Source organism: Trachymyrmex cornetzi, unplaced genomic scaffold (assembly GCF_001594075.2).
Source record: "Trachymyrmex cornetzi isolate Tcor2-1 unplaced genomic scaffold, Tcor1.1 scaffold9, whole genome shotgun sequence".
NCBI lineage: Eukaryota > Metazoa > Arthropoda > Insecta > Hymenoptera > Formicidae > Trachymyrmex > Trachymyrmex cornetzi.
This window is the reverse complement of record NW_017300244.1, coordinates 105,971-118,235: the sequence shown is the minus strand read 5'-3', so window position 1 is coordinate 118,235 and position 12,265 is coordinate 105,971. Positions and strand designations below refer to the sequence as shown.

The 12,265-nt window shown below is 36.1% G+C and overlaps 2 protein-coding genes across 3 annotated transcripts; both read left to right on the top strand.

Moving 5' to 3' along the window:
- Window positions 1–1,157: 1,157 nt before the first annotated feature.
- On the top strand, window positions 1,158–3,405 carry LOC108769366 (ataxin-3). 2 transcript variants are annotated; one of them, XM_018520299.1, is made up of 5 exons: window positions 1,158–1,353; window positions 1,442–1,606; window positions 1,821–1,957; window positions 2,278–2,432; window positions 2,556–3,405. In XM_018520299.1, the coding sequence occupies exons 1-5, from the start codon at window positions 1,330–1,332 to the stop codon at window positions 3,131–3,133; spliced, it is 1,059 nt and encodes a 352-aa protein (XP_018375801.1). In that variant the 5' UTR covers window positions 1,158–1,329; the 3' UTR covers window positions 3,134–3,405. The 2 variants fall into 2 exon arrangements, with proteins under 2 accessions (XP_018375801.1, XP_018375800.1); XM_018520298.1 differs by having other exon boundaries at window positions 2,505–3,405.
- A 1,694-nt stretch (window positions 3,406–5,099) lies between these two features.
- Window positions 5,100–11,423, top strand: Unr (cold shock domain-containing Unr). The gene is made up of 11 exons (XM_018520305.1): window positions 5,100–5,187; window positions 6,398–7,685; window positions 7,769–7,945; window positions 8,032–8,219; window positions 8,329–8,539; window positions 8,905–9,134; window positions 9,227–9,488; window positions 9,600–9,827; window positions 9,922–10,127; window positions 10,203–10,790; window positions 10,864–11,423. Exons 2-11 carry the CDS (start codon window positions 7,302–7,304, stop codon window positions 11,030–11,032), a joined length of 2,643 nt encoding a protein of 880 aa, XP_018375807.1. The 5' UTR covers window positions 5,100–5,187; window positions 6,398–7,301; the 3' UTR covers window positions 11,033–11,423.
- Window positions 11,424–12,265: the final 842 nt, after the last annotated feature.

Here is a 12,265-nt window from a genome sequence, read left to right as displayed (position 1 = left end):
TGCAACGCGAACAAACCATAAGGCCATTCTACATTGGTCGTATCGTAGCGTCGGAAGCGTCGTAAGCATCATACGACTTTAAAATTGGAGCATCGGATTGGCTCAAGCAACAAACTTGTGACTTGCGACGTCTACGATACGACCAATGTAGAATGGCCTTTAGAGCTCACTAAGCGTTCAGTAAGCGGTTGTACTTTTGGATGCACCAATTGTATACTAACTTAAGGCCGCGACACAGACTTTTGCATAAGGCATAATGCATAGTGCATAAAAGAATCAACTAATCAGAATCTTTCCTTTCCTCCCATTCCATGGAAAAGAAGAATTTCGATTGGTTGATTCTCTTATGCACTATGCGTTATGCGTTATGCGTTATGCAAAAGTTTGTGTCTGGGCTCTTATACTGGATTTACACTGCATCCGATGTGCGTCGTACGATGCTCTGCAACTAATCAGAAAACGGGATTCCGATGGATTCTGCTTCGTATCATCGAAATCCTGTTTTCTGATTGGTTGCAGAGCGTCGTACGACGCAAATCGAATGCAGTGTGAATCCAGCAAATGGCCCAGTCTCATCATTCCGATTAACTCAATCAGCAATGTAGTCAACAGCAAGACTGTATATCGTTCTTAACCTTATCTCTTCGTGATATATTTCTATCTCTGCGTTCCTATACTTAATTGTGATAAAAGTAATGAAAATCTTCTATCTATAATAGTAATTTTGCTGATTGAGTTAGGGCCTGCGCACAATAGAGGAACAGGAATTAGATATTAAGATTTCAACATATCAGAAACTGATTACATCGGAATACACGATTTCTGATAGGTTGAAATCTTAATATCTAATTCTTGTTCCTCTATTGTGCGCAGGCCCTTAATCGTCGATTAAGTTAATCGGCGTTGGTAACAGTCGCCCTATAAGTTCTACGAAAAAGGCCGGCATGGTCCCTTTTAGGTTCTTCTCTGACTGAGTATTTAGTACAGACATGAACCACATCTTTTTTCTACGATACGATTTTATCGATAGTGTCAGAAAATGCATGTAGGCACGTAGTTCCCAAATTGAGAATGGATGTACTGGCGGTAGTGTACGGCCGATTTCGACGGTAATAGGAAAAAAAGCCGGCATAGCCTCTCTCAGGTTTCTCTCTGGCGCGACACAATGGTCATCTGTTGTTCATGACTGTAGGCTGAAAATATTTTTGTGGATGACGTTCTCATCTACGGCCGAGATCGGCGGAGGGACATTATATTTACGATTATTATTACGCGTCTGACAGACGCGGGGTTCTGCGTTATTCGCGGTATCGCCGGGCAGACTGTGCAATGGAGAGTATATTTCACGAGAAGGTAAAAGACGCCGCCGTAACGGCGATCAATTCTAACGCGAACGACGGGGATCGTGTTCATGTTCTTCAGCGATGTTTTTTCCTCGCAGCAAGAGGGATACCTGTGCGCCCAGCACTGCCTGAACGCGCTCCTGCAAGGCCCGTACTTCAACGCCGTCGACTTGGCGAATTTCGGACATCAAATGGACGAAGAGGAAAGAATCCGGATGGCCGAGTCGGGCGTCGACAGTGAGGACTACAAGCTGTTTCTCGAGGTAAACACGACGTCGCGTGTCAAAGCTTCTCGGCATACAATTACTGAATACTCAACGATAGCAGTGTCATACAAAAATTGATATTATAAATAAGACATGCACTCTTTGAAAATTTCCTTTTTGATAGACATAAACGCTTGACCTTGCTATTATTTCCTACCAAGAGCTGAGCAAATACTCTCTGTAATAACAGTGAATTGCTTCTTATGTTTAGCAACCATCGGGAAACATGGACGACAGTGGATATTTTTCAGTTCAAGTTATTAGCAGTGCTTTGAAAGTTTGGGGTTTAGAACTGATTCCATATAACAGCACGGAACCAACAGCTTTATTGGCACAGAATGATCCTTCGTAGGTTGATAATTTATTTTGAGCTTTGACTATAAGTATTTACGTAGTCAAAGGTTTTGAGTCTATTTTGTGTTGTGTCCTGATATATTTTGTTCTGTTGCACTCGTAGAAGAGCATATTTTCTAAAGATTTCATTGTTCTTACAATAATTACAGCAACAGATCACACATACAAATTAACACTTGTTTTTTTTATATTATATATTTATTTATATCATCATTTATATCAGGTGTTCACTTTTCAATGATTTAAACTAAGTAGTTTTATTTATAATAAAATTTTATAAAATAATACATGTGTAGTGGCAATATAATTTTCAGGCGGATGAGAGCATATATTTGTAATTATAAAGGACATTGGTTTACGATAAGAAAACTTGCGAGTCAGTGGTTTAATTTAAATTCAATGCTCAGTGGACCTCAGCTTATATCAGACACTTATCTCACAATGTATCTAGCTCAATTGTTACAAGAAGGTAAGGGCAAAGTGAGACACTAACGAAAAGTGTGTCAATCAAAGGTATATCAATCAACCGCTAATCTTACAGGTTATTCTATTTTTATCGTTATTGGTACCCTTCCACAATGTCCCGCCGAAGATGTTCTTCTGAAAAATCCTATAGTCGCAACTAAAAGCAATCCAAACTCGGAATCAAAAATCACATCCAAAGGCAATCGCTTAGGCACCAAGCTGGAGGACGAAATTTTGAAAACTGCTCTTGCGATGGGAGAAGTGAAGGTTCCACAATCTTCGAGTGCAAGCAGAAATGTGTCCTCGCTTTTGCATAAACCTGGACTATCCACAGACGAACCTCGTGAAAGGATAATCCCCATAAGAGTCGAGAGCAGAGAAGAGAAGAGTGACGAGGAAGAGGACGAAAATATGCAATTAGCTAGAGCCCTGCAGATGAGTCTGCAAAATGATGAAGATGACGTAGACAAGACGTTAAAATTGAGATTGGATCTTCATACTGACGATAAAACGACGCATTTAACAGACTTGGTAAATGATACAGACGAAGATGACGAGTTGAGACGAGCCTTGCAGCTGAGTCTCGAATGTGTTACTGCCCCACCAACACCCGATCCCGAAGATCTACGTTGGCGTCGACTAAATCACTTTGGCATCTATGCAAGGACGTCCAACAATGAAGCTCCGGCGAAGCTGAACACTTAACAATAAGCGCAAATTTTGCACAAATCATCTATTACTAAACTGACCGTCGTACTGTAAATTATATGATCAAATAGTTGAGCTCGAGAAGGTATGTCACTTTGTATACTAATGATGAGAGAACCACAATAATAAGAGTCACAATATATGTCAAATGAGATTGAGGTACATTTTCGATTCCTCGAAATTGATTGGTGCTCTCGTTGATGTTTCGTTCTCCCTCTCAACTTTGTTATACTAATCGTTCTCGGAATAAAAACGTTTGAGCAACAAATCTGCCGTTACTAATCAATTCTGAATATGTATATATTTGTGTATGTGTGTTTATATATACATATATATTTAAAATATAAAATATATTTGAGAAAAATGATCGATTTAATGTAAAAGTTTAGTACTAAAAATTAGAGAAAGATAAGAGTAAATTAAATCGAAATTAAAGTTAATCTGCGTTGGTAGAAATACTTGTAGTAACAGTGATTTTGAGTAACTTAATCAGCAGTTAACTTAATCGATAAGTCACTTAAGACAAAATCTCTAATGTACAAATTATTGTTTTAATCTTTTATCGATACATTAAACATAATTTTGTTAATTTAATAGCTTTATTTATCACTTAATAAAATAGTACTGATTAAGTTAATTTAATTAAGATAATTTGATCGAAGTTATTCTAATTAGATTAACGTCTTCCAAACTCCAATGAACATTATTTTTCAATATGAATGATTTTTAATTTTTTATTAATATAAAACATTAAATAGGGACATAATAAATTATATAATTGAAAAATTTGCTTCAAGTAATTCTAGTCTGTTTCTATCATGTAGAGATTAACTTTAATCTCGTCTGTAAAAGAAGTAAAAGTTAATTTGCTTCTTTTTTTTTTAATTTTTAGAATTAGAAGAAGATAAACCAACATTAAAGTTAATCTTTTATTGGTGGAACCGAGCATTTACTCATTGATTAAATTAATCGCACAGTTCAAAACATTCTTCAGAAAACATTTGATAGTCAATAGTTGCGTTCAGCAGAAAAAGCAGCATTTGTAACTTGTAAAACTCTTTAACATAATTGGTCTCTCCCTTAATTCCTCATTGAAACAGTCTAGAAGCACGCGGTATCGGTTTAAGAAAAATCAAGAGAACTACAAAATCTTCAGCTGACTTCATGCGCAGCACGTTGCGATAACACTACTATTATCGGTTAAAAATTTTTCTTGAGGTGACTCGCTTCCAATCGCGGTTCTCGAAAATTTGAATCGCATTTTGCTGTCGCAGCATGCTGCGCATGAAAAATCGCAGTTTATATACAGGCGCTTTTAAGCTACCTTCACATGGGAGCGTTGAGCATCAGAGCATGCGCAGTGATATGTTAAATAATTTTACTGAAATGCATTGGATCTAATTGCACTGCTGATAGAGGAATCTTGCAGTTTACATTATATAATGTAAACAAATATAAATTTTCAGTCTTAGAAGAATTTTCAATACATATCAAAATATAACATCTCTTAATTTACTGCTTTGCATTACAAACCTGGAATCAGAAGCAAAACAAAGTAAATTCGGAGACAACTAATAACGAACAAATTAAGACATAATTAATTATTGTTTAATACATTAGACACATACCAAAAAAAATTTCATTTGATAATTATTTTATATTTAATATAACTGACTGGGACCAGGAGATTTAGAATCGTGCGCAATAAATTTCTGCGCAGATGCTTGATGCTCCCATGTAGGCTGCGTTCGCTTTGACGTTCACAACGCTTTAAGCATCGTTTCATCCTTGTTTAATAACATTAAACAAGGACAATTGATGCTCAAACAAGCGTTGTGAGCGGCAAAGCGAACGCAGCCATAATCAGTAATGACACTTTAAGTCCGTTTCCATCGCGACGTCGCGTCGCGGTCAACCTGGGTCTCAGCTCCCAGCTGCGCGCGTGCGCGCGCGCGCACAGGAAACTCGTGGTCGCTCCCGTTGGATGTATGCGAACGCCGAATGTTGACATTCAACATGGCGGCATGTCGTCAGTGCTGTGCTGTGTCGTGGTGAGTTTCGTAAATCCTCTCAACGCCCTACAATTGCGAGCTTTGTGCGGGAACGCGTGTCATCCGGATCAGCGTGATCCTCGCTAACGTTCGCCGATCGAATTGGCGTCCGGGACAGGCCGATTGGAGCATACTGCGGTTTCGCGATGACCACCGCGGCGAGATAAGGCGCTCCGCGACCTCATAAAAAAATCAACCTCTTAAAATTACGGAGAGTATACATGATAACGTCTTGATCACCGGTCGCTTTGGCACGCAGAAGAAGCCGCGAAATGGATCGCGAGCATAGCTCGGGATATCGGCACGTCCGTCATCCACGAGAGACACCGTTTGTCATCGCGATCCGCCACCCTCTTTCGAATTTCCGTGAATGTTTCACGCGTAATCGGGTCCGGTATTGTTGTCGATTGATAGCGCGAGCAGGATGAGGATTGAGGTGGAGATGATGATAGCGGTGGTCTGAGGGTCATGACTCACGTATCCATGGAGCATCAGCATGCCGCGGCGCCGTGCGACGCCCTCACGTCAGACACAATTTTCACGCGATCGCGCGTAACGGAAAATAATTCGTTATCCCCTCGTGTCAATGTCAAACTATCAGATAATCGGGCAGAAGCGTGTTTGTCTCGCGCCGTGGAGTATTATAAATAAACGCATTGTTATTTCGCCCCGGTTATTTCCTTTCGATTCCGGAAAATTCTTTTATGTTCTCGCAAAGATGAAGTAAGTAACCCTACTCAGTCACGTGTGCTCGAAATGCGTGTTAAAAATTGTGTTGAATTCTTGATGATTTTTCTGCGTAGTGTTTCGATGATTTTAAATAAATTTTTATCTGAATACGTGTCTATGAAAAAAAGCTGTTATAACAGAATATAAAATTCTTAACGTTTTCTGCCGCGTTAATATTTTTTTATAGCATGTGCAATACATCACCATTATTTTTTCCGTATTTTCTTTGTAGTTTTATTTTGATATTATTTGTGAAATCGATCTGTTTCATATATAAAAATTTTGAGATTTTTTAAAAATATTTATTCGATATAAACTTTATTTAATTTGTGTTACAAAATATAGAAATTAATATTCGTGTGTTTTATATATTTTAATATTTAGTGCAAAGCTCGCAATTTTTAAATGACAAATAATATACTTTGAATATATATGTTGTACTTGCAAAGTGATTTTTTAAACTTTTGTTTTTCTTTTACAGCTTGTGTCATTGTTAGTTTAGGACACTTCTGAAACTAAGGCTCACTATAAATTCTACATTTAAAAGCTGAAGAAGGAAACGTTACTATAGAAATATTGGAAGAACACAATCAGACTCAGCACGCATTGAAGACATCTGAGGATTTTCAAGTCAACATTTATCCTTTAAAATCTCCTATGTTTTTGATTTACTCCTTTTATAAGGGATGACTGATGTTTAAAAAGAAACACAGTTGTTCTAGTGCACGCTAAATTGAGTAATTATCAAACAGTTGTTACAATATTCAAACATATATATACGTATGGAAAGTATTGACAGTGTATGGTGTGCTAAGATTTTGTACTTGTATTAAGTCATAAATCAGCGTTAACTGCATCGTTCATTTGTATATTATATACACAACAAGCCTTGTGAGCAAGAGATAGGTGAGCAAATACAGTGACCGTGATTGTGATTGCGGCTGAGATTGTGCTGCTCCGCTTGGTTGCTAGAACATCTTTAACTGCGTTCAAAGAGTGCCAAGTTTGTGTGGAGTCCGTGGTACTCTGATAAATAATTCTCTCACAATAACGCGTTAAAGTATTCTGTAGAGACCTCACTTCCACTTTCTGGTCACGAAGGAGCCTGCATTTCTGCAGCATTTCAAGGAGCCACTCTTCCTCTTCATTAAGTTCTTGTAACATTATTAATAGTGAACAAAGATATAAGGTACCAAGAACCGTTCTGTGATATCTATGTTAAACACTTAAATAATTGAAAAAGACTAAAAATTTCTAAATATAAGTATATATATTGTGGGGTGAAACACAAAAGTGTAAACAAGAAATTAAGTAATCGTTTCAAGAGAAGAAGAGTTGAACTATACGTAAATATTACACATAACACTGCGCAAATTGAGAAGACAATGTCCAACAATCCTCAGTGGAAAACGTTCCAGCCGCCAATCATGAACTCTGACCCAGCAATACTCGACTATAAGTCTATGGCTATACCAAGTCCTAAAGCCATAACGGAATATCAGCCGACAACTAATAACTATCGAAATGGTACCAATTACAGTGGTGATCATATAGTTTCACCTCCTGAATGTAAAAATTCTACTAACTACGGAAGTTATCCCGGTACACAGTCATCGCCACGCAATGGCGCTACAAGATTCCCGTTTGAATTTACGGGTATGGAAACAAATGCTGGGTATACAAACGAACCTGCCACCAGTAATTCCACCTATCAGGATCAATCTGCGAATCAAGGAACACGGGAAACTGGTATAATTGAGAAATTATTGGTGAGCACTACAGATGTTATGGGACTTATCTATAATTATGAAATATATAAACAATTAATTTATACGTGGTCTTTATTCAACAGCATTCTTACGGATTCATACAGTGCTGTGAAAGACAGGCAAGATTGTTTTTTCATTTTAGCCAATTTAGCGGTAATATTGAACATTTGAAGATTGGAGATGCAGTAGAGTTTGAAATGACTTACGATCGACGAACAGGCAAGCCCATTGCAAGCACCGTTAGCAAAATTGGTCCAGTGGTTAGTAAAACAATAACAACAATAATAATAATAAAGGAGTGATAGAGTATTATAACAAAATGTAAATGTACGCACATTTCTTTTAGTCATTAGGTGATCAAAGATGCATCGGCAATGTAACCACAGAGTTACAAGCAAGTGGCGATTCAGGACGTATCACTTTCGAATACCGTGGAGAATGTTTTTTTCTGCCATATACCAAAGATGATGTTGAGGGAAACGTCACCTTACGTACTGGTGATAAAGTATCATTTCAAGTTGCAAATAATCAACGGTATGATATGTTTTTAAATTATATGCGTATATAGTATTTGTTAGTAAAATAAGAAAACTTATACAAGTAGTAATTTTTTTTTCTTACATATGCAACACTTATATTCTAGAGGAGTCTTGAATGCATGTAATGTAAGGCTGGAAAATCCAGCACATCCAGTTCGTTATCGTGGAGTGGTATGCTCGATGAAAGAAAATTTTGGTTTTATCGAGCGTGCTGATGTAGTCAAAGAAATATTCTTCCACTTTAGCGAAGCTAAATCTATGAAAGAAGAACTTAGGCTAGGAGATGATGTGGAGTTTATAATACAAACGCGCAATGTAAGTAAAATAAAAACTGTATAAATGTTTCTTTGAAAAGATACGCATATGAGTAACATATCATTTAAATAACGAAAAATACTATAGTATATGTAATGTATACTGTAGCATTTCCCTAGACTTTCGTATACGTTTCTTTTCAAGAATAGATCCCCTGAAGGCACGTAGAAAATTACGTACACGTTACTTAATTACACGAAAAAAAATTTAGTTATAACCGTAAGTCCAAAAGCATATCGGCTAATCGATCGTTTTAAAACGTGAGATCGCAATCTTTTTTTGTTATGATTGCTTATGGCCTTATGATTATGATTAAAATTTTTCTACATGTAATGACCTTAAAATTCAATGTTTTTCTTTTGTAGGGGAAAGAGGTAGCTTGCAACATTACAAAGTTACCACCCGGCTCAATTGTATTTGAGGAAGTCAGCAACGAAGTGGTAAAAGGCCAAGTGTTGAAACCTTTGGAGAGAGGTAATGCTGCTCGTCATCAAAATGATCCATTACCTGGTCGTATTCGATATAGAGACAGTGATCATTCTGAAGTTGAAGTACCCTTTGGCGATAAAGATCAAAAGGGAGACTTTACTCTTAGGTAATTTATGTGAATTAATAAATGTATTTTTTTAATTTTATATAGTTATATACATCGCTGTGATATAATGTAATTTAATTTCTGTAATATAGGCATGGGGACTGGGTCCAATTTCGTATTGCAACAGATACTAGAGATCAGCTCAAAAGAGCTACAGAGATAATGTTATTACCAGAATCTTTCACTGTGTCTGGAGAAAGACGAGAGCAGGGTGTAATACAATCTCTCAAGGATGGTTTTGGCTTTATTCGTTGTGTAGAAAGAGAGCCCAGACTTTTCTTTCATTTTAATGAAGTTCTTGATGTTGATAGAGAAATTAGTGTAGGAGATGAAGTTGAATTTACAGTCATACAAGTAAGTACAAATTAACATGAGAATATAATGTTAAAAAAATTTTTTTATTGTATATATATATATATATATATTATTCCATTTCGTTTTAATTATAATTTTCTTTTTCATAAGGACCCGTCATCATCATTCTCTAATACTCGACAAAGTGCTATTAGACTGAAACATTTGCCAATGGGTACCGTAACATTTCAAACTATTATAGAGAAAGATATATTAGGTACTGTAGCACAAGACACAAATTCGATGGAACCTGGCCTCATTAATTATGGCCAGCAGAAAAGCATTATTTTCTTCTCCAAAGATTGCGACCCTAAACATATTCCAAAATTGGGTGATAAGGTGAATTAATATAAAGTTTATATAAGAAAATCAGTTCATTTTTTTTTGGAGAAACACTATTTGTTTTGCTGTAAATATTTATTTAACTTTATAGGTAATGTTCAATATTGTTCAAGTGAAACGAAATAAAGAACTTGTTGCTGAAGACATATTTTTAGTAAATGCCGCTGGTGAAAAAATTCAAAATGTTAACAAAAAATCAAATGGACAAGTATGTCAAGGTTTTATTGCCGCCCTTAAAGACGGGTTTGGCTTTATTGAGACAGTAAATCATGATAGAGAAATATTTTTTCACTACAGGTGAGAGATATACTTTAATTTCTACGAACGATGCATACACATATATATATAATAATAATAACATTTTATTCACAGTAATTTTGAAGGCGACGCTAGTACATTGGAATTAGGAGCCGATATCGAATGTACAATTAGTAGTTCGAGTAATGGAAGAGGTTCTGGAGGTTGTGTAGCTGCTGATCATGTTAAACTGGTACCTCGTGGAAGTATTCCCAGGCCAACACCTGTTAGCGAGGTACTCGACGGTACTGTAGTGCGACCACTGCGAAGTGCAAATCCCGAGCAAGCTGAGTACGCTGGTTTGATCAAAATTAATCCAACTAATGAAGATGAGGAGACGCCAGAATATGAATTCGGAATCATGGGACTTTCTAACAAACGGGAGCTATTGCAGGCTGGCGATCCTGTACAATTACAGGTCGATTCAGCAGGTCATGCTTGTAATATCGTAGCCGTCAGGAAAAAAAGAAGAGCTACTGTGGACGCGATGAAGGGTCCTTTCGGCTTTCTCGCTTACGAAGTCGATGAGGGCAGAAAATTATTCTTCCATGTAAGTGAAGTTCGAGATCATGTTACGCTGCAGCCGGGAGATCAGGTAGAATTCGTTTTGGTTACTAATCAACGCACTGGCAAATCGTCAGCATGCAACGTAACTCGATTAAGGTAAATTAATTTTTTAAATTGTTTTTATACTAATGGTAGTGTAATTTTATTTATAAATTTTTATTGCTTATAGCGATACAGTCCAGCAACGACCCGAGCGATTAATAAGTCGATTACGTACTACATCGTTGGAAGATTCAGGCCCAAAATTAACTGTGGTTAGGCAACCAAGAGGGCCTGATGGTACGCGTGGATTCAACCAGGAAAGATGTCAGCGTATTCCTGGTGCCATAGAAGAATAATGCACCTGAGCAGCTAATGAGATTGGGCTATTAATTATCCAAATTGTAATCTACAATTTGTTTTTAGTCCATACACTTCGAGATTATTATTGTAAACATGGTCGTAAACGTTTGCCAAATTCAGACTAATGTGACAACAATAATTATAAATGATAATAATCTGAAAATGGATGGTGACCAAGGGCCGAAATAATATAAAAGTAAAATGAAAACAAATGAACAACGATTCATTTTATCACCTCATAAAGGGAGAAAACGGGAAAAAAAAGGCGATTTGTCTTACATTCAGATGTTAGATTTTATTCTAATACGTAATTGGTTTCTCTCTTTAGTTAATTTCCCACATCTTCATGAATTTATTACTAAGCTACCTATTTGATGTTTTTTTTTTGAACGTAAAATGGATAGTTTGTAAGATTTGTCGAAATTTTTTATTAGTACATTTCTATTTTGCATGTTCGGTAAATATATCAATTCATTATTTAAAAATAACAAAGTACTCAAAGATGTCTCAGAATGTTTACAGGTTGCTAGCTACCTGTTTTTATTTGAGATCTTGTATTTGTATCTTTATAAAAAGTATCTTTATACATGTTGATATACAATCTTTTACAATTTATATGATTTATTTCGAAATTTGTTTTATCTATTATGTACATTATATGTGATATAAATGTACAATGGTAAAAGAAAAAAAAAAGAAATTACACGCGAAGTGATATTGATACAAAAAAGATTGAAGAGAAACATCCTGCAGTACAGATTCTTTACCGGAATTTGCTGAATTTTATTATGAGTAGTGTATTTTGTTGTAATAAATTACGATATTGAGTCACTCTGTTAAGACGGTGTCTATAAATTTGTAAAAAAGAAAAAGAAGAGTTATGACTGGCCAACTGTTTATCTTAGATAATATATATACATATAAATATATATATATATACATAAATATATATATATACATGTCGTTAAGTTCCTCTAATGCAGTGTTGTAAAATCAAATTAGTGTGTATTACTAATTCTGTGAACATACACAATGGAAATTACAAAAAAAAAATATGTAAAAAGTAAGACGTTTTATAAGTTTTGCCATCTGAAACGGTAAGCGAGGTATGTGTGGCATTATTGTAGAGATATGAGAGAAATAACGTAAATAAGGTAAAATACATAACACAAGCACGATACAAACTAAGCGCTTGTCCCGAAACTCATGGATCCAACACATCATGTGCA